Here is a 22,984-nt window from a genome sequence, read left to right as displayed (position 1 = left end):
CATTTCCAACATGGGTTGGTTGTTTGGTAGATTTTTTTTTAATGTCAGACTTTATCGATAGACATTATCAAAAATATCTGAGTACTTCCAATTGTTTGACACATATTTACAACAACTTCATTGTTCACAATAATATACGAAATGATTCCTGTCTGACAATCCGGAGAAAAAAAACAACATCCAATAATCCCCCCCAAAAAAAATCTTGGTCGCAACGTTTTCAAACGGTCGGTTGTGTGTGGGAAACAAAGGAATTTTTAATTTTGGCCTAATATACCGATAAAACATGTTTCAGATCGATCAACACTGAGGACATACTACGTTAATTGTACTAGGTTTATCCTTGTCCATATTTTCAGATACATTTTTTAATTGTGGGTGTGACTTTCTAATTCCCATGAACTAACAGATTTATTTGCTTTTCCATGCACCGTGGAATCAGTTATCATTCACCTTTCTTTAGTGCACAATGCCCCTCTTTACCAATCACATGGTAGCATTCGAAAATAATTGACATTTTTGGAAAGCATTTGAAAAATTATTTGGATTTCAATTAAATAGGGTATGTAGGAATACATGTTATCCTGAGTTGAATGGTGATTTTGAACATTTGATTTGAGCAGCCATTTTCAAAATTGCTGTTATTTTCTTGCTATTTTTGATTTACATTTGCTTGATTTTCAGCAATATTTGTTTTTTATAATAAACATGGTATCCTGAGTTGAATGATAATGGTGGATAGGTTAATTATAAACCTTGTTTTACTTAAGTAACTGTTATTTTTTCTGAATATTTGTGTAAAGCAGGCTGTATAACTCAGTACTAAAGGGTATAGTTTTCTCTGCCTTTTGTGCAGCTGTTTGGGCAACAAAGGACAATGAGGCCCTTTAAACACATCGTATAGTGTTACCCATGTGCAGAGACTGCAGAGAAATCCAATAAAATAAATTTCAAAGTATACATAGAGTTTTATTTGATATGTCAGACATGAGGAACATGATAAATTGATACACCCTAGAACTTACTGGCCTAAAATGCTGGTTTGTAATTTCCTATTTACAAGTACCTAAAAAGACAACAAATTTCCAAAAAAATAAAATATTTTACCTACCTTCCTACCCACACCTGACTTGATAGGGTCGGGTTTGGGGAAACAAACAATTATTGATCAAGGAAATTATTTTCTTAAGCTGAAATCAGCTCTGTTTGAGTATGATTACAGTGTAGGATATTACTCTGTTGAAATACTTTTGAATGTGATTGGACAGGTTTAAAAATTGTGAAAAGTGTGAATCAGGAAAAAATTGTAAATGTGTGTGAAGTTGGATATTGTTAAACTATCCATTAAAGTTTTTACTTCAGAAATCAGTTGTATTGATTGACGTTCAGTTTATACATATTAGGAAATATGTACCACTGTAACTTGTACATTTTGTATGTGATTGAGAAATAGACAAAAGATACTGCAATGGTACAGTGCTGTTTTTTTTTTTTTTTTTACTTTTTGTTAAAAATGCGTAGAGAACCTATCAGTGTAGCATATTAGGCAAGAACAATTAATCATATTCATAAACAGTGCTATGACAGTGTACCTAAATAACATATGCTTGTTCTCTTTTGCATCATAATTCATTTGCATGTTGAAAAAAATAGAATAATACAACATGTAGATTCTCAGAAGTTGGTGACCAAATTTCTTGGACAGGTCAGTTTGTTGAAGTGAATTTGTAAAAGCATTTTATTTTTACATATAATGAGAATAGGTATGGTGTATATGTCAAAGAAACAACAATCCCACCCATATGAAAATGTCTGTCCAAGGCCACCCATGGGTTTTCAATAAAGGACGAGGAAATCCTTATACCACAGGGCAGGCTGTGGCTAGCCTCAAAACATCATAATACGCAGGTACAACGAAAGAGTTGCCTCATTATACTTAAGTAACATAAAAAATAAACTGAATGTAAAAACAAAACAAAACACAGAGGCTTGGACAAATGCAAAAATTGCGGTGGGGTTAGTACTTTGGCATGATCACGACCCTCCCCCTTTAAAATATGGCCACTGTGGAAAAAATACCACACAAATAAACACATAAAAATCAGTTCAAAAAGTCTTCATATTTCTTGTTTTGATGATTTTTTTTATGATAAGCATTCAGGACTTTTTTCAGTCTGGGGCTTTATTGCCAATACTAGTAATGTTTATTTACAAGCAGACTAGTTGAAATGGTGAACTTTCTTTTCTGGTAAAGTACATGTATATGTACTGTAAATAACATTTTTCTAATATTGGTTAATGTTGTTTCAAAAAATATTTGGTGCAGGCTGGTTATTGGACTTCATATAAGGCCACAAAATTATTTTTTTGTTGGTTTACAGAACCACCAACCTGATTTTTCCAGAGCTACATGTAGTAAAGCTCAAAAAGTAAAGCCGAGCTTTTTTTTTTTATTTCTTTTTTTTCCTAACCTTAAATTGCAGGTTTTGACAATATTGATATACCAATTGTACTTTGTGATCTTTGTGATTTTTAAATTATATATCAATTTCTGAGGCATTTATTTCTGTTCACAAAGACTTTTTAAGATGACTTCTGCGTTAAAGGATGTCATTGCCATGTCTCATTTGTTTTAGTATTCTCTGTTTTAGCATCTTTTTCACATGTTAATTTCATATTTCAATTTTTTTCAGATTTAGTTAATTTAATGTTTGGCTGTTTGGAGAGAATTTTTTCCCCATGTTTTGTGTCCTGTCCTTTCTTTCAGCAAATTTCACATATACATGTAGGCTGCACAACAGAATACTGTTCATAAAGACTGGATATACATGTATATGGACTAGTATCATCTTGGAGGTCCTCTCCTGTGCCACAGTGAATATAAAATAGAGGAATATGGTGTTTAAATATGTTGTTTCAATTGGTGCATTGCATGATAGTCCCTCTTTTAACAACTATATCAACAGTCTCAGTTTCATCTTCATTCAGGGTATCGTAAACTGTATAGAATCTTTCTTCTTCATTCCTGAGAATCAGTTGATCCTGAATGGTGAAAATGACGTAGTTATGAAAGGCCAACTGGTTTATAAGGGAGCTTCCACTTAGTTGACTAATAGTATTTAATATTTTGTAGAAATTTATATTTCAAATTAGTCATGGCAAACTTATGCTGTTGTATGACAAAAAAGTTTCTTTCATGCATACTTCATTGATGTAACTGGAGAACAGAGAAAGCTTTTTGGTATTAACACTATATTGGAAGATGTCTATAAAACTTCCTCCACTGAACATTACTGTCTTTGTCAGCAGTACTTATGCTCCTTGAGCATCTTTAATTTTTACAACTAGAATCTGCATCTTGTCAAATATCACAATCAGCCTTGACTTAGATAAAAATCTGTGCTAATTACAAAAACATGTGAAAAGACTGCTGTTTCTTTCAAAATTAAACACTGGCCATTGTTAAATTATATTTCTTTAATTACAATTTAAAAAGTAGAACAATGCTGGAAATGGGTGCTACATTTTTTTCCGGATGCGCGAAGTGGAAAAATATAATTTTCTTTTGTTGGTGGGTCTGTCGAACAAGAAATCATTTTGGTGTGGCCTTATCAGTTATAGTAGTTTGTGAAACAAGTTAACACTGGCTAGAGATGATAAAATCAAAATTCCTTTAATAGAAAAGAATGTAAATAGTTTCTGTAAATGATATAAGAGTTTAAAAGCCTTGTGGGTTTGTTTATTCTCAACTGGAAGTTGATAAATAATGGAGAGATAATTGGTGGGAAAATCTAAGCTATGAAGTTTTGTGTGGAAATAAACGCAAGCTTATAAAACGGTAGAGAAAAACATAATTTGTTGTCTCTTTTTTTTTTTTTTTCTGGAGACAATTTCTCCCTCCATAATTATTGAAGTTTTATAAACAATTTTTAAATCACAGAATAATTTTAAATGGAAATCATAGTGAAAAAAAAAACAAAAAAAACAATGTAAATTTCATTGTCTTCCAACTAATGACAGTGCACTAGTTTTTATTGTATTTTTTAGATTTAAAAACCATTAGTTAATATAATTTTTTGAAAAGGTTATGTAGTCTCTCGGTGTAATTGTAATATGAAAAAAGAAGACAAAGGTAAGAAAAAAAATTTTTTTTTTTCATTTTAATGTAATCTGTCTGCACTCTCAATATGCTGTCCTTGAATTCTTCTGGTACCTTGTAGGGTTTTACTTTTGATGTTCACTTTTCACTTAGCCGAACTGTAACACAGATGATTTACACAAAAACAATGCTCAATGATAAATTAAACAGTACATGTTTTTGACCAACCCTGTTTTAAAACTCTAATTTCCACTCTAATTTTAACTTTCAACTTTTTAGTCACTTTTACCAGCTGTATTTTAATCTAACTATATCATACTGTGATGAAGGTTATAGTTACAAAAAATTAGAGGAAAGTAATTTTGTTTAAGTATTGCACATTGAATTTATTGTACTTATAAATGATGTGTTGGTACATACAGTAGATAAGAATCCTACTTCTAAACTATGTCAGGTTAGATAATGGAATCTTTGAAAATATTAATGGAAGATATGTTATTCAGGTTCTTTTTTTTTTCTTCTCAACTGACCAACCCAATTTCATCCTGTCAAAAATTTGTAAACCAACAAATTAAAAAACTGAGGCCTACAATGTAACTTGTGGTTTTATCACATCTTTTACTTTTGAATTTTAGATGATGGACCGTCCAGGAGATGTAGTCAGTGATCTACAGCATTCTCTTATGAATGCCCATGGTCTTTTGAAGAAGATGAAAGCTATCGCAAGGCAGCTAAATGCCTCTCACACCCTTCTGTTGATGAAACAGAGTACTAGCAATGAACAGCTGACAGAATATGTCCAGGACATTAGAATGAAGCTTGAACACTTCCATGATAACATGGTTCATCAGCTAACAGACTCTTTTCAAGAAAAAACTGTCTATCTTGATACTTGCCTCCGCCAGCTTCAATGTGAAGAGAAAACAATTGATCAGCTTTGTAAAGAGACCGAAGTACTCCTTAAACAAGTAACAAGAAACATTAGTCCAATGCAGGTTCAGAAAGCTAGAACTCTTCTACAAGCATTTAAGTAAGCTTAGAATTCATGTCTTTACATCTACAAATATAATGGACCCATTGAAATATTTTTTTACCTGTAAGACATTCAGTCAGACAGCTGATAAAAAGTTGCTAGAATGAACTATATCCGTAAAACTCACAGGACAAAAAAATAAAAGAGAGACAATTTCAATCATTACATCCAAGGTCAGTCCATGACAATAAACAAACTGGATTTGAATTGGTTTGTAATTTTGAGAACCAATATCATGATGAAAAAAATTTGCCACATATACATGTACTGAATCTCAGGCCACTTCTCAAGTTTTTCAGCCATACTATATCAAAGTAGCATATCAAAACTGAAAGTAAAAAAGGTTGAAGATAGAAAGGGTAGACCTTTGTCTAAAAAAAAATATCAATAAAATTTGTTGCCACAAAATGTCGGGAAATAGGAGGGAGCCTTGTTTGTGGGAAAATTTGACTATAGTGTTACATTTAAAAAAATTTTATTTTCGACCATCTATATAGAGAATCCCCTTTTGAGAGAACACAGGAGGAAATTATATACAATGTAAACTGGTTCTGGGAATAACCCATAACAGCTTTGATACATGTTTACATGATCGAAACTTTCTGTTAAAATACAGGGTATTTCAAATCTTGAAATGATCTGCACGGAGAGGTATAGAATACAGGATTTTACTTAGATTACTCCAGAGCTTTAATGAGATTTTCCAAACTGGAGTCCAGACTGTAACTTTTTTTGTCTTTGGGTGAATACTTTAGATAATTGGTATGAGGGTAGATGGCTCAGTACAATGTATCGCATACCATGGCTCAGTTCTTGATTTTTCAACGTAATTAAGATTAAATTAATGATTTTATGCATGGCTGATTTACAGTATTTTTACCACAAGGGGCCGACAGAGATGAAATAATATCTACAGGTAGATATTTTTTTTTGTTCTGTTTAAGAAAAAAATATAGAACCAGATTTCAATTTTTTCCTAATGAGCAATTCAGTTCTGTAAAGCCTGTAGTTTACTCACTGCTATTAATTTCTAATTTTCATTCTTTGTTTCAGGATGCTAACAAAAGAAAATTCAGCTGACCTTGAACTAGAGGAAGATGTTATTTGTCTAGACTTTGTTCCCTGTAAATCTGTAGATGAACTCTCTAGTTTTGGTAGTATAAGAGTGTCGCGTGACAGTTCCATACCAAAGCAAATTTCTATTGGTAAAAGTGGAAATAAAACAACTGCGTCTAGATCATGTCAAACAGAAATTCTATTCAAAGATTACTGTCCGTTTTGCGGAAGAACATATTCAAAAGGCAAAAAGGATGCTGAAGTTCAGAGCAGTTTGAATTGTTCTGAATGTGAAAGCCTTTCTTGGAAAGTTAGGAAAGGAAATGAAAATCTTTATAGTGATACAGCTTTCGTAGGAAAATCATCTTTGAAGTCAGAACTATATGGGCAAAAACTTGCAATGGACCAAGAACCGAAACATTTGGAGACCAGGAGAAAGGAATTGCAAGCCTTTAAAGGTGGATATGATGTGCCAAATGTTACATATGTAAGAAATGTGCTAAATCAAACAGGATTAGGGAAAAAAGGGTTTTCAGATGAAAGTAGCTCATCATATCCAGAGGAAGCATCATCACCATTCAGAGAGGAAAGGGAAGTAACTTTTCTGCAAACAAGAAAAAGATGTACGCTAACAGGCAAAAAATTGAAAAATCTTAACAAGCAGTCATTAGAAGACATTTGGCATAGTAGTGATGATGAAATGGAAGAGATCACAGCTCGTTTATCTAATCCTTTGACATTTGCTGCTGCTGTCAAGCATAAGGATTCAGGTGATTGGAAAGGGCTGTCCCAGTCAAAAGAAAGTCATCCATCTAAATATGTCTCGGCTGATCAACACATTTCTGGGTCACCTGTTGATGGTTCTGCAGGGGACAGTGCTACCTTGAATTACATGTAAGATACATACATTTGTACTTGACTGTACAACCAATTGAATTGCTGTTAAATCTAAAATGTATGCACTCAATAGTGTTTGAATGTACTGTGAAGGTACATGTGCACTTGAATACTTCCTAGAGAATATTTGTTTTGGTAGTTTTATATGGTCATTTGATCCCTACTCTACTGTCAACACAAATTTTAATTTCTCCACTCTCCACAGTGGAGTCACCATTTCAAAAACTGTCTGTAGTTGACTTCTCCTTTCTTTATACCAGATATATTTAATAATTCTGGCTGTTTAATAACATTTCAGTTATACATGTAGACAGAAAAAAATATTGATAAGTATAGATATGGAGTTATTTTATCTACGTTTTTATTTTGGTGAAGTCACAGTGGACGACTTGAGTGAATTCACTGTGAAGAGTGGAGAAATTAAAATTTTGGTTGATGGTAGTGTATATTACACATGTACATGTTGATGCACATGTGTGTTCACTATATTGGCAGTTTGAATTGAACTGCTACTCAGAGATACATTTTATATACTTGTAGTTTACTCCATAATTATTATTACACTCTATTTCATATTGCTGTAGATCAAATATATTTGTATACCCTTTTTTTTTTATTTTATTGATAAATTATGACTGGGTATATATGTATGTATGCTTTGATGGTTTTTTTTTTTTTAGCCCTCCTCCAAAAACTGGAGCAGCAGATGTGCATGTAGAGCCCTTAGGAAATGTCTTGCCTCAACAGGAAAAGTCAGTTGTCAAACCAAAGAAACGAACGCTGGCAGCTAAAAGTTTAAATATGCTTACTGGCCTGATCAACACTGCCAAGGCAGAAAATGTTATAAACCCTCCTTACATTAGAAAAAAAGGTTTGTTAAAATACTGCCATGACTGTGGAATTTTTTTGTCTGCTAAAATTTAAAATGATAATGTCTTTTTTTTCCTTTTTTAGCTCACCTGGCCATATTCTTTCAATAGCTGAAATGATCCATATTTTGAGGACTACAAAAGTCTTCAGGCATAAAATTTGTCAGATGCCTTCTTATAAGAGTTATTGTTCTTGACAGGGGAAAATGACAGGGTTTTTTTTACAGTTTTATCCCAATGTCTTGAAAACTATGATAGATTTAGACTTTAATTTACTGAAATGATCCTTATGATAAGTCCTATCAGTTTTCTTGAGTCCAAATTGCTGGACAACTTTTTGTTTAATTTATTGCCCTTGAAAGGCAAAATTCAACTAGGTAAGTGATTCAAGCTCCTGGGAGCCTCTTGTTTCCTTTGCATACACCTGTACAAGTAATGAAGTCAATGTTTATTCCAGAAAATTGCAGAAGGGAGCCAGTGGCCCTCTTGACAGTGAAATGGGGTCATTTTTAGAATGAAGTGACCAACTGTACCTAGCACACTGCCTGCAGTTTCCTTAAGTTGTTATTGGCCAGAAAAAAGTTTAAACTTTCGTTTCTTATGTTTACTACAAAACGGTCAAGGCTATTGGCCCTTTTAAAAGAAGGAAACACATCTGGACACGGGACAGAAAAATATCATTGATTGATCTACGATATATTCTGTGCACCCCTTGGACCCTCATGCTGCAATTTTTTTGTGTCGTGCATAAAATATTTGTGGCAATGGTGCAAGGGCACAATCTGGAATGAACACTGGAATTTGAGAGTAATTCAGCTAGAAAAGTAAGATCAAGGACTAGGGGATTCATTTTTGGAAATCGGGCAACCAAAATCATAAGGCCATAATCAACTCATTTTGAATAACTTATGAATAAATACTGTCAACATTTGTCTATTTCCCGGGTTTATTGAAACATTTCAGTGACAGTAAAACTGAAAAAGATTTTTTAATGAAAAATGCAGTTATAAAATAATTAACATTTAATGTTCCTAAAATATGAGGAGCACATCAATCATGAAGAAGTTCACTGCAGCTTTCTATTTTTTTGCTAGCTGGCATACTTTGAAATGTTCGTGTATTATAGATAACAAAATGTGTCCAAAAAAATGAATTTATTATACTCCTACAAAAAAATATACACCAGAATAAAGTAGTTTTGAGAGCTTAGTTATTATAAACATATTGATTGTTGGAGATTTTGTAAAATGAATATATTAGCAGGTATCAATTTTTGCGGTTTCAAAAAAAATATTAGTGCTACATGTACATGGTGATAAAGTTCATTTCCTGGGTCTCTATCCACCGCGAAAATAAGTATACTGTGAAAATTAATATGTTAACAGTATTAGATTTTGCTTACATTTTACAGCGGTTTGAAGCCATATGTACTTCACCCATATCACACTGCCATTTTGAATCTTAAAAAAAGAGCATAGCGGGAATACATAGTTTTTTGTAGAAATCTCATTAAATTTTATTTTGTGATTTTTTTAACTTCAGATACAGATGATTGTGACTGGTGGGGTGATGTAGATTCCCCTAAAGTAAAGTCTGAGGTCCATGTTGTACATGCTGTTGAATCACCACAACCCAAACTGAAGTCAGAGGTTCATGTGGTATGTGCTGTTGAATCACCACAACCCAAATTGAAGTCAGAGGTTCATGTGGTACGTGCTGTTGAATCACCACAACCCAAACTAAAATCAGAGGTTCATGTGGTATCTTCCATCAAATCAACCCGACAGGACTTAGGTAGTGATGCCTCAAGTGGGGGTGTTCCTGAATGTTGGCTGGATGAGGCAGATAGCACTGCATCAAATTCTGTCACTAGTACTCCAAGAGCAAAGAGAAAGAATAGAACCAATTCAAAGACAAACAGTGTAGCCTTTCCACAAGAAGAGGAAGAGTTTAGACTCAGAAGACCTTCTTTTAGCTTTAAAATGAAATCGTTAAGTTTAAAAGAAGAGAATGTGGGGAACTTAGATGCTAATAACAATAAAGCTGTTAGTGATGAAAATTTAGAAGAAATAACTGTAGAAGCCTTTGAGCAACTACACATAAGTCCACCAGTGAAATCTGAGAAGATTGAAACTGAAACAATTTTAATGCCATGTGCTATAAAAAAGGAACCATTTTCCCCAGAACAAGATTCAAATTATGGAGTTGTAGACTCTGGTTGGGAAGAAGATTCTACAGTTTGGGAAAACAAAGATACATTTAAAAGTGATAACAAGGATACTAAAAGAGTAAAAGATATGAAAATTACCTACACAGAGAGCTGGACAAAAAATGTTACAGTTGGTGTTTCAGCAGCAATTCAGGGTACTAAAGTCTTTTTGTCAAAGGCTGATAAAAATCAACTAAACGGATCTGAAAATTTGGATGAAGATAGGAAACCTGTCTTAAATTCAGTTTCTATAAGTGCACAGGATGGGTTTCAAAGTGATGGCCAACACATAGAGGCTATGGATATAAAAGGTGATGAAATTAAAATTAAACATAGAAGAGTTTCCAGATGGGACCAGTTACCTACCAGTGATCCAGATCAAAAACAAAATCAGGCAAAAAATGAGACAAGAGCTTCCAGATGGGACCAGTTACCTACCAGTGATCCAGATCAAAAACAAAATCAGGCAAAAAATGAGACAAGAGCTTCCAGATGGGACCAACTGGCTCCTAGTGGTTCTGATTGTATGAATGAAAGCCGGAATAAATCTGAAGTTGCAGGGATGAAGTACAGAATATCTAGATGGGACATTCCACCACACAGTCTTCAGAATGTTAATATGGGGTCATTACTGAGTCCTGTAGCTAAGTACATTGCTACGGTTTCTAAAGGTATAACAAATTTCAATGGGGACAAAGCAGGTTATTTTGTTTTTATGAGTCACAGTCCGTAATTCTGTCCGTCCCATAAGTTTTCTGCACTTTTTTTGAAAATCCTTGAAGATACTGAACTGATTTTTTGTATGTGAGTCTGTCATGATTAGTTACAGAATGAGTTAAAGTTCGTTCCCTTACGCTGAGTTTTACAAAAAATATGGGCCCTGGACTTGAAAAATTTTGTGGAAATAACAGTTTTCCGCACTTTTTTGTAAACCCTTGAAGATATTGAACTGCTTTTTTGTATGTGAGTCTGTCATGATTAGTTACAGATTGAGTTTAAGTTTCGTTCAGCTATGCTGAGTTTTACTCAAAACCACATGCGGGGGCATCATTTGTGACTCGCAGACACAATAACACATCTGACAAAGTGCTTTTTACAATTATGAGTTATGATATACATGTAGCTGTATGAAGGTTAAATGCGGGGGCATCACTTTTTTTTTTGTACAATGGAAAGGTTTTTGATTGAACACATACAGTTGTGAATGCTTAAAAATGATTTCCTTATGTAACTTCAGGCAAAATGTTTGGAGGCCAATACTGAACCCAACATGAGTAAATGTTGGTCTTGATATCCTTTTTAAGAAGAAAGCATTTTATCTCTTGTTCACAAATGGTCTGAAGAGCATATTTAAATTTACTATATACTATAGGAATTATAAAGTGATGGCTATATGTCTTTTTCCAGTTAACTCCAGAATGGTGCTGCCACCTATACCAGCAAAACTGATTGGAAAAATAGGAGGAAAGGATTATGGCCTGCATTTTCCAATTGGTGTTGCTACCTCTAGTTATGGAGACATCGCTGTAGCTGATACAGGGAACCATCTTATCAAAATATTCACTTCTGATGGCAAACATAGGAGTACTATTGGGTCTAAGGTATCAGAATTGCCTTAATCAGGGGAAGAAATAAGAAAATTTGTTGAACTGATTAAATTGACAAGTTTTATCTGAACTTGACCAGCCTGGAGTGAAGTTTGATATTGCCCTTATGAAATGTTGAACAGAAAAAACGTCCTCAATTAGGTGGCAAGCTCTGTTTGACTAAGACTTGCCTGTCATACTGCCACAAGACCAGGGAGAGAATGCTTATTTCTACCTCGGCTTAATTAATCCTTATTTACAACATTGTTAAAAAGTGTAATCATTGGAACCAAGATTCTAGTAAAAGTAAAAAGAATGTTATCCAGGGAATGAGCAACTCAGACTCCCCTAAAAACTGGGACCATGGACCAAGTGCACTTGTAGGGTAAGCGTCCTCTCCGAAGAATGTTTGTGTTGCTGGTCAAAACACTTTCAGAATATTTCTCTTTTATCAGTTGTGCAATTGTAAGCTTGACAAGACAACATGTTTTGGTGAATAGATAAGCAGGATTTAGAAACACCCATCGAGTTACTTATAAAACGTCAAGTTCGGGGTAGACGAAAGAGGAAAGGAAAACTTAAGACATGTTGAATAAATCAGTTTTCATGGTGCAGATTGGATATACTGTAATGATCCACAAGTTCATGGTGACGACCATAAAACTTCTGACCTGTTAACTTCAATCTTGTAGCAACATACTAGTAATCCTATTTCAGAAGCTTAAATGTAAGAGGTCTAGTGTTTTACAAAAAGTCTGCATAGTTACAGCAAGCTCTGGCATAACATATGAGTTGTGATATGAAAACTTTGTACACAAGTGTTGTAGGGATGTTGCCAAAGATGAAAGGGAAGTTGACAATACAGAATGAAAAGTCTTTATGTTTGTTGTATAGTTTGGTCAATAGCTTTTCCTTTTCCTTTTACAAAGCAGAAGTGATGGTCAAATTTAAATCTTTGAAAAAATAAACAACATATACAGTAAGCAGGATTTGATGTATTTTTATAATGTTTTATTACAGTCTGCCCATCCCTACACACATCAGAACACTTGGGAGAATTTGTACAATGTTTGTCTTAAATTGAATGCCCTCTTTCTTAATTGTTTTTCAAAATGTCATATCTAAATTTTAGACTTTGAAAAACCATTATTATAGGAAAAGGGTGAATCATGTGCTTAGCCTAGTTTTAACTCACTTTGTGTAAGCGTCATCCTCTGTCATCATTAGTTTTTTTCAAACATCTCTGAAGCTGCTTGACCAATTCTTATGAAACTTGGCATGTTTATTCTTAAGGATATTTTGCACAAACTGATTGTTGAAAATTTTTTAAATGTTAAAAACATGGTCACTGTTACTAAAAATTGAACATACTATTAAAAAATACAGTTTTTTGCTCAAAAATAGTTGAATTTAGCAAAAATTTTGTCAGGTAATTTTGTTCACCATCAGAATACGAGCCCATGCCAAAATGATTTATCACTCGATGTAGGAGTTATGGCCTCTGAAACAGATTTCTTTGTTGTTTTGACATGTACAGCTTTGAAAATGTTCTTCTCTGAAACCATGCAACCAAATATAATTAAAGTTGGCATTACTGTTCGTTAGTGTATCCTTTACAAATTTGTCATTGGTTAAAAAACATGGCCATCGTTACTAATAATAAAAACATAGAGGTCAAAATTCTTTTTTTTTTTGCTATTTTTTTCCTCAACTATAGAAGAATGAAAGATGTAAGCAACTCATAAAATAAACATGAAAGTCTTGAGTTGACTGGCAGTATTGAAATTTTTTGTTAGGCAATCATTTTCATAATGACAAATGGCTATCTTTACCAGTTGCTTGTATTCCAATGATTTTCAGTTTCTTTAGGATACATGGTATTACAAGTTGAATGGTGATGACACAAATTTGTTCTGGGTGACCGTTTTCAAAATGGCTGCCATTTTCCCGCTAATGTGCACACTTGCTTTAATTTCAATGACATTTGATTTATATAGTAAACATGGTCTTCTGAGTTGAAGTGATGATGAAAATGTATAGCCATGATTTAAGTTCATTTTATGTTCTTTTTCAACAAATGTATGTTGGGCTAATGCCTCCTCACATCCAGTGGGATAACAGGGCATGGGATACTCCTGCCCACATTTTTTCCAGAGGTTCTAAAAAAGAAAGCTTCGAAGGCATTTCCAACATATTACAGTGCCTTAGGTACTCAGTTGAATTTATAGCATTCATCAGTAGATGCTCTTTTTCAGCAATTTTTGTCAAATATGGTTACAAAGCATGATACCTTTACTTACTTAGTTAATAGGCATGATTTTCCAGGTGAACGATTCAGGCTCTTTGAGAGTGTCTTGTTTTATTTAAGAGACTGTCCATGTAAAAATCAGGGAGATCCTATGATATGAGTGGCACAGGGTAAATTTTTTTCCGCTGAATTTTTTGTTCATATTTAAATATGTATATATCATATGTGTATCAAAAAGTATGAAGTTAGTTTTGAATCAACAATGGATGGCTCAGAAAATGATTTCTTCATGCGCTAGCAAAACAACCCCCTTTTCAATGAATTTCAATGCTTTCTATGAAATTTATTTCTCTTATATCACTGCAGTTTGTCCAAAACCATCATTCAACTTTGCAAAAGGATGCATTTGTGAAATGAAATGAGTAAAACTTCTTTTAAACAAAATTTGTCATGTAGTATCCAATGCCTGGTTTTTACATGGACACCCTGATAAATTTTATTGACATACTTTAAAAATAGCCTGAGGGCAATTGCAGTTGAGATTTCTCCAGATTTCAAATGTAAATGTTTTTTCTCAAACACTTGAGAAGTGATTTTGGTATTATATTATTATGTTCCCCAGACAAAGACAAAAGAAATGCATAAAAAGTAAATATATGGAAAGAGGTCATAGACACTTGATGTTTGGTTTTGAAATAGATTATTAGAATGCCTTCCCTTTGACCACATTACAATCAAAAAAAAAAAATCCCAATTAAATTCTCTCAAAGATTTTAATAATTCATGCCTAGAAACTGAATTTTGGAGCTTCTGTAGCAATGGGAATGTTAGCTGAAACATGGTGTTGATATTTTATATTATTGTACGACTGAATAAGAGAAGGCTACGCTGCAATCACCTTCCCTGCCAGTTCATCCACCAATGACTAGGTTAATATACATGTACATACATATAACTGAACAGTAACATGCCGATCAGTTTTATTTGTCCTTTCAGTTGAAGCCAGCCATGCAGAGGCCATCAGCTATAGTTATAAATGAAAGAGATGACATGTTTGTTAAAGATGACCAGTGTATTAGAATGTTTGATATAGTACAAGGAGTTATGATACGACAAATGGGTGCCTATCAGTTATCGATGCCTTATGGTAAGACCAGTGTGAAATACAATGTTCACGTTACAGCGTAATATAATTTAAAAAAAAAAATAAATAAAAAAACAGGTTTTTTAGTTTGGTTTACTAGGCAAAACTTGGCTTCAGTACATCTTTAAAAATCAAATCCTCTTTCTGGATGATTGAACAAGATCTGTTGAGAGTTATAGACCCATCAAATTTTTCATTTGAATGACTGGACATTGGTCGGACATCGTGGGTATCTTGTCTGATCGAACAGATTTTTGTCTGAATGGTCAGTCTGGCATATTTTGGTTGGTCTGGTGTTAGTTGATTTTAAACACTAATATATGCATCACAGGAAAAATTGCTCTCGTTTTCAAAATGTTTCAAAACATATAAACCTATGTTTAGGACCAGTATGGAAATTTATGATTTTTTTAGCACATAAATGACTACAAAAACAAATTAATAAACATACATGTATGTTCCACATGTTCATCATTTTAGTTCAAAAAACATATATACAAAATGTGTTGCATTTTCTCATGGGGTATTGAATAGAAATAAAAAATTATTTGTGTTTTATTTTCAGGGTTATGTTTGACCAAGGATGGGAATTTGCTGACATTAGATGTGGATAAAAGGAATCCAAAGATAGTAATTTTCTCCCAGAAAGGGGAGCTAATGAATTTCTTCCCTTATTCCCCTTTACAAGGAAGAGTTCCACAATCTAAGTGTAGATTTCTAGGTGTCAATCAAAACAACCTTGTTGTTAGTGATCTAGGTAAGATACACTGAAACCTGTCTAAACCCAACACAGAATAATCTGAAAACCTGTCTTAACCAGACACTTCTGGAAGAGTCCCTTCATATCAGCCCACCATGTATTTTGAACCTTGTGAATCAAATACTTGTTATGGAGGCACACCCTAGGTAAGGGACACAACTCTTACAAATCACTGGAACATTTGTATTCAGCATTTTACATCAGTCTCGTGTAAGCATCAAAGTAACTTGGATGAATTTCATTCTGTTTCATATGAAAGCATTATAGGCTTTGGTAAAATTGAATATGATGCAAACATATCATTGATTTCAAGAGATATGCCCCTTACTCTAGATCTACCTCCTTAAAATCCTGTCGTATAAGTTTATAAAGTATTTTGAAAACTGGTAAACTAAACACTTGTCTGAATTCATCCAATTTTACTGTCCATGTGGTTTCAGTTAAGACCAGTTTTACTGTTTAACAAAGGTCATTTCATTTTCACTTGGAAGACCGGTTTCACCAGCAAACAAGTCATTGAGCAGTTTTAATGCATTAGTCTTTTTTTTTTTTCAAAAATACATTGTACTTTACATGATTTTCATAATTGTTAATTATAGAATTTTTTATATATTTTCTTTTATAGAAACATTTTTTTTAGATTTCTCAGCCTTTGATATTTTTCCAGATTCGTGGTTCTGGAATCTTTAGATAGCATATAAAAATCTAAAATATGTGACATATTAAGTTAAGCAATGTTTTTCAATGAGATTTTTCTGAAGGAGAATCCTTTCTTCAATGAATATTATTGTAAACTCAAACTCTTGAAAAGTCCTGTGCATATTTAATCAGAAAGGGGAAAAGCCTGTTAACTGTCTTTTGTTGTACAGGTCGGCATGAGATCTATGTGACTGATTTACAAGGAAAGTTGAAGTTCACTTTTGGCAGAGGTGGATATGGGAATGGAGAATTCTATGAACCATCTGGGATTGAGGTGGATTCCAGCGGGAATATGATTATTGCTGACAGTAAAAATGATAGGATTCAGGTATTATGAATGAATTCAATATAAGATTGATTAAAACACCTCCCCAAATTTTGGTGGGTTTATAGGAGTCACTCCTATCTTTTATATTGTTCTGTCCACATTTCTTGTAAGTGCAACTCCTCCTAAACCACTTAAGAAAATTATAGTTAGGATGGGCATCATATAGATGTACATGAAGAAATTATATAATTGCTGGAAGACTTGAAAGGGAGATAATCCAACTTAAAGGATTTACTTGTTAAAACCTTTAGCCCAACTCTCCTGAAGCTTGTAATTTTGATAAAATTTTATGAAAAGAAAGTAACTTGCATCCTGAAGAAAAGTGATGTTCTGTCAAAATGTTCAAGACTGACATTATTGAATTCCTAAGTATTGTCACTGTTAATTATACCCGCTGGCTATTATGCAGTTACCTTGTCTGTCCATCTATTCATCTGTTATAATTTTCTGTAACAGATTTTTCTCAGCAGATGCTTAAATATTTGGTATAATGTATTTGCATGATAACTTGTACCATATCTCCCCTTCCCAGGTTCCTAGTTCATAATTTTTTAGATAACATCTGGTTTGACATTATGTAAAGATAACATCTGGCTTGACATTATGTTAACATTTAATTTAATAATTAACTTTTTTAGTATCATTGCTTGAAATAGAAAATATCCAACAGAAGGAAGTAGAGAAAAAAGTTTTATTGTATAGGTTGTTTTACCGAATGTTGCCAGTGTAATGAATTTTGATAATTCACGGTGTGAAATAAATTTGGTAATTTAACTCTAGGACTTTCTTCTGCCAAAACGTTACAACTTTGATATCAATTTGTCAATCATGGAATTTAAATTTCCTGTTGAAAACATTGATAAATTATGAAGAAAACCTATATAATAATTAGGATAATCAGTCGGTTATCTTGAATAACCAAAAGATGATCACTCGTGCCAAGAACGCTTGAAGATTCAAGTTGTGTGCAGAACAAGCTCTGCACACTTGTAAAATCTAGACATTATTGGCACTCTTGGTAATATTTTGTTATTCCCTCTTTCCAATTAATCATCCTGTTATTAATTATCACGAGGTACAAATAAAAGACAAGAATTTTGCAAAGTTTTTATTTCAGTAGATTTACACTGGAGTGAAGGAAAATGTGATTCCTGTTTTTGCCCACTACAGCTTTAGCTTCCTTATATGGTAAAATGTCTTTTTACACGCCAACTCAACAGGCAGGTGGTATATTGGAATCATTTTGTCTGTTAACCTGTCATTCAGATGGAATGTCCTTGCAACTATCTCAACTTCCAATGGATACAGTCCCTGAACCAATATGCGCAACAATTTGACAAATTGATGATCGCTTACTGATTGATAAGTAATGTCTGGTGACCGATCTGATCACAGTTTTGTTATGTAAAATGACAAATGATCTGTTAAAAATTATACAAATGTAAAATAAATTTATCATTTGATATTTAAATATACTGCATTATGTTAATATTTGCACAATTTACAAAGAAAACAACCGAGTAAGTAAAATATTTTGATTGCTCTGTGGTCACATGATGCAATCACTGGTTTAATGGGTCGATTTGATGGGTCGTTGACTGATTGGAAACTGATCGGTTGATCGATGACCGATTACAATTTTTTTGTATGGATTCATTCAGGTACTATAGATTGGTTTTATATTTGGTATGTTGCTTTGAATAGATAGGATATATGTTGTAAGTGATTTTTTTTGCTGTCTGATATCAAGTTCTTTGATGGGTAGGAGTATAATTTGCATGCCTACAAATGTAACACTTAATGTTTGTTTTTTATAGATTTTCCATCCAGATGGTAGTTTCGCTTGTAACATAGGCTTTTCAGAGTATATCAAAAGACCTTCAGACATTCACCTGACCAAAGATGGAAAACTGATTGTTGTGAATTTCTTGACACATCAGCTGAAAATATACAAGTTAGGAGATGATGGATGATACAACTAAGAACAATTTTTGAAGGTGTATTCTTTCTTCTTGTTTCAGTTTTGCTTCATTTGAATCTTGGCATTGTTCTCTCAAAATGTCAGAATTGATTTTGCAATGCAGTTTTAAGAAAACGAAAGAAATGTGTGATTGTCTGTGACATTGTTTTTTTTAAATATCCATTGAAGAAAATGGTACAGATGTGTTACCTTATATATTGTATACAATTACTGATATGGGTTTTTTTCTTTTTTCTTTTTTCTTTTTATGACCAGTAATAGAGACAACTTGCACTTAGCATACGGTAAATGTGCTATTTGATGTTAATTACTGATGTTAAATCTTCTGTGACAATATTCAGGGAAGTAAATTACTTGCACATTGTATACATGTACAATACATCTGCCATTTTATTTTATGTTAAATGTAAGTCTCTGCAAGAATCAGGCAGTGGATATGGTAAGGAAAAAGGCAAGATTTTCCATGTTATTTTGGTTAACCGAGTTATAAATTTTTCTAACATTTTATTGAAAATTTTTGGAGGAAATCCAATGATGCAGGTATAAAAAAAAAATGGCTTTTTCAAATAGAGAATGCATCCTTGAGTGAAATTATATAGTCAGATTGATGAGTCTTGACATACATGTTTCTGATTTTTACAAGTTTGCCTGATTCTTACAAAAAAGACTTACACTTTAAAATTACCCATGTGTTGAATGATAAGAATGTTACTAAAACATTCACATGTGTATTCATTTTTGTTTTTTGTTGTTGAGGTTTTGCTATTTGAGACCATAGGGTTATTAGATGTGATGGTGATAGTAACAGCTTTGTGATCTATATTAATGTTTTATTGATACCAAAAAATGTCAATGTTGAGTAAGGGCAAATGTCCCATTTATTTGAAAAATCCAAGAAGAAAGATTTGTTTAAGTGAACAGTGCTTCAAAAATGTGATATTCTGATTTTCTTAACTTCTTTTTTTAAATAGGTATTACAATTCAGCACTTGCCTTTTTTTTGTAGTCAGTGGCAGTAAAAATAATAATTTGAAAACTGAAATTCCAATTTTATTCTCTTTTTTTTTTTGTTGAAAAATCGGGTTGGTGGATCCGTTTACCAACAAATTAAAAAACTGAGGCCCAAACAAGATATTAATCAGCTGAAGTAAGTCAATACATATGAACAAGTGCATTGCATTTTTTAAATGAGGCCAAATTAAACAAATATGTATGGTTCCAGTCACCTAACGGACCCTACTTTTGTAATCCACTCTGGACCAGACTTGGTATTTACAATAGTAAACAACAGTGCCTGCACATTTGTTCGCAGCTGTGGCCATTAGACAACTGAAAGCAGTAAATTAACAGCCTGTTGTTTCATTCCTGTTTATGATGATTGTCTAGTGATCAGTTGTTGTAATTAATATGTTCATTGAACACTTAGGCTTTCATTTTGCAGGATTTAGTAACATTACAGAAGATTTCATGAGCTGTTTAAAAGAATTTTTTTTTTTTTTTTTAAAGGTTTTTGACCTACCAACCCCAATTTATTCAAAGAGGTGACCACACATTTTTTTTATTTGGCCTGATGAAAGAATTCATGAATGGGTAGCATTAATTTTTTGAAGTCTACTGTCATGATGTTTTTTATTTTGCTCTGGTTATAATTTACATTATTCAAATAATTTTTCAATCTCTGTTATCTTTGAGTCTTTTTTTCCTTTAATGGCTGGGCATATATAGATTAATTTTATTGTGAAACCAATCTTAACAGACCACAATTAACATGGAATTTGTTTCTTTCTCTTTCTGATGTGCATTTCGAACCAGTATAAGAATCGAACATTCTTTAGGTAAAAAAAATTTCAGTTTAGGTCTAGCTTTTCATTATTTCTGGGTGTATTCCATCTGATAAGTAAGTATATTGCTGACTCTTAATGATGCATAATTTCAATGAAAATCATATTATATATAGAAATAACATAATGCTGTTTCATATCACTTTCCTTTGGTAGTTCCCTACTGTCATCATCACAGTGGTCTGAATGTTTTTGAAGATAAGCATTCTTCAATAAACTAGATGACCATTTCTATAGTGCTAAGTGATGTTGTATTGTAGAAATATAGTGCTTGGTATGTAAATGCCTCATGTGTTTCATTGTAGGTCAGTTAAAATTAATTTCTTGGTTTTCCGTCCCTGATTTTTTTTTTTTTTTTTTTTGAGAGACTGTCTTATTACCAAATTTCAATTGCAATGTCATGAGAATGAAAACAAAAAAGCACCTCACCAACGTTTTGACTTGTACGATGTTTCCCCTTCCAGGATTTTTTCATATCTACCACATGACTGAATTTAATATCAATTGTTAAGTGGGGACATTCTTATCATGATGTGATGTGCAACATCTGTTTTTTTCTGGCTGTGAACAGTGTAAAAAGTACCCTCTTAACATTTTTTGAAATAATGAAATTTTTAAAAGAAATGGCCCTTGTTCACATTGGTTTTCATGATAACTGGCACAGGAACCAAGGATTTTTTTTGTACCTTAAAAAGTGCACCTTTTAAACTTTTCTTTTGATGGTAACAAGTATATACAACAACAAAACTGTTGTCTTGAAATACTAACTTTTTTGTTAAAAGCATTTGTGTCTATTTCATTTCCTTCCATGAAAGGGCCAGTAGGAAGAATATTTTTTCACTGTGTTTAGCTAATTTCCATCATCAGCTAAAGCAACACTGGAAGAGGAAATTCTTTGTTGTTGAAAGTTTATGGAATCACAATTGTTGGTTGTGTTTTTCATTGTTTTGTGATGATAATTATAATGGTATTCATTTTCATTGTTAAGGGTAAAATAGATTAGTAAATGATTGTCAACTAAAGTGGACTACCTAGGTGCTACATGTATCATTGTGGTAAATAAGGTGGCTGAGAGGTGTGGCCAACCATGACTAAAAAAGTTCTTTTGGTTTTACGTGTTTAAGCTACATTCCACTCATATGGTTTCTGTTCACTGCATATGTGTTAACCCTGCCACTTTAATGGTAGGCTCCCACAAATTCAATGAAAAAATAAGATTTTCCCCAAATAAGAATATCAGATTTGTGGAAAGTTTTTGGTTAAAATTAATATATTTTTTTGTGAAAATTACTAAATAATTGAAATTTTACATAAAAAATTGCTGGTACAGAAAAATCTCAGTTTCAGTGGATGAGAATCTCCTACATGAACCGTTCCAAAGTTTAATGGGTGTGCAAGCCAATAATCATTCCTCGTGTTTTTGTTTTTAGTTCTTGAAGAGAGTGTCCATGCAAAAAGAAGGCAGTGGTTGGCACACAGCAAATTTTGCTTTAAAAAAAAATCACCAATTTTGAATCACTTACGCATACTTTCTCAAAGTTGAATGTTGGTTTTTGATTAACTTCAATGATTAAAGAAAAATAAATTACGTAGAAACCATTGAAATTCATTGATGAAAGGGAGATAACTCTTTCATTAGAACAAAATTTGGTTGCTTTGTTGGGGAACTTTAAATGTATTTTCAGAGGCATACATATGGTATATACATCACATTGCAACAAAAAATTCAGTGGGATAAAATTTACCGTGTGCCACCCATTTTATAGGGTCTGACTGATTTTTGCATGAACAGCCTCTTTAATCAGTCCTCCATAGTTGGTATTGTTTATAAGAATTAGTGTCAATTTGGCTTTAGTATTGATAGATTGATTTCATGTATAATCATCATGTTGGACCATAGATGTTTAATTTACTAGTCATTATAATGAACAGGAAAGTCAGGTTTATTTTTCCATTGTTAGATATGTACAAATGTTGAAATAAAGAAAATGATGATTTTGTTGGTACATGTTTGTATTTGTCGACATTTTTCTGATTTTCTCTACTCAGCTGAAATTAGAAACAGATGTATTAAGTTTATATTTTACAGGAAAGTGGGGTTTTCAAGGGGCAAGCAGTCCCCTTCCCTCCATATTCAAACTTGTGTCCATAAATAAGTTAAGAAAATCCTTCCCACTTTACTCCAATCAGAACATCACTAGGCCTTGGTCCTTGTCTCCTAAATCCATTAGCTTA

At 32.9% G+C, this 22,984-nt stretch overlaps 1 protein-coding gene across 2 annotated transcripts in view; it reads left to right on the top strand.

Annotated features, from left to right (window-relative positions):
* Positions 1-22,755, top strand: part of LOC148621122 (uncharacterized) — a 31,132-nt gene extending 8,377 nt beyond the window's left edge. Inside the window, exons 2-11 of one of the 2 annotated variants that reach the window (XM_088575169.1) lie at positions 4,735-5,129; positions 6,186-7,082; positions 7,766-7,956; positions 9,497-9,603; positions 9,655-10,834; positions 11,571-11,764; positions 14,994-15,144; positions 15,707-15,898; positions 16,771-16,928; positions 18,746-22,755. In XM_088575169.1, the coding sequence (XP_088431295.1) occupies positions 4,735-5,129; positions 6,186-7,082; positions 7,766-7,956; positions 9,497-9,603; positions 9,655-10,834; positions 11,571-11,764; positions 14,994-15,144; positions 15,707-15,898; positions 16,771-16,928; positions 18,746-18,901 (3,621 nt within the window). In that variant the 3' untranslated portion in view covers positions 18,902-22,755. Of the gene's footprint in view, positions 1-4,734; positions 5,130-6,185; positions 7,083-7,765; positions 7,957-9,496; positions 10,835-11,570; positions 11,765-14,993; positions 15,145-15,706; positions 15,899-16,770; positions 16,929-18,745 lie in introns of both variants that reach the window. The other variant, XM_088575168.1, reaches the window with a different exon arrangement.
* The last annotated feature ends 229 nt before the right edge of the window (positions 22,756-22,984 follow it).

This window comes from Perna viridis, chromosome 3 (assembly GCF_037379345.1).
Source record: "Perna viridis isolate PV_CMFRI_1.1 ecotype Kerala chromosome 3, ASM3737934v1, whole genome shotgun sequence".
Lineage (NCBI taxonomy): Eukaryota > Metazoa > Mollusca > Bivalvia > Mytilida > Mytilidae > Perna > Perna viridis.
Note: the sequence above shows the minus strand (reverse complement) of the source record. Positions and strands in the feature narration are given on the sequence as shown.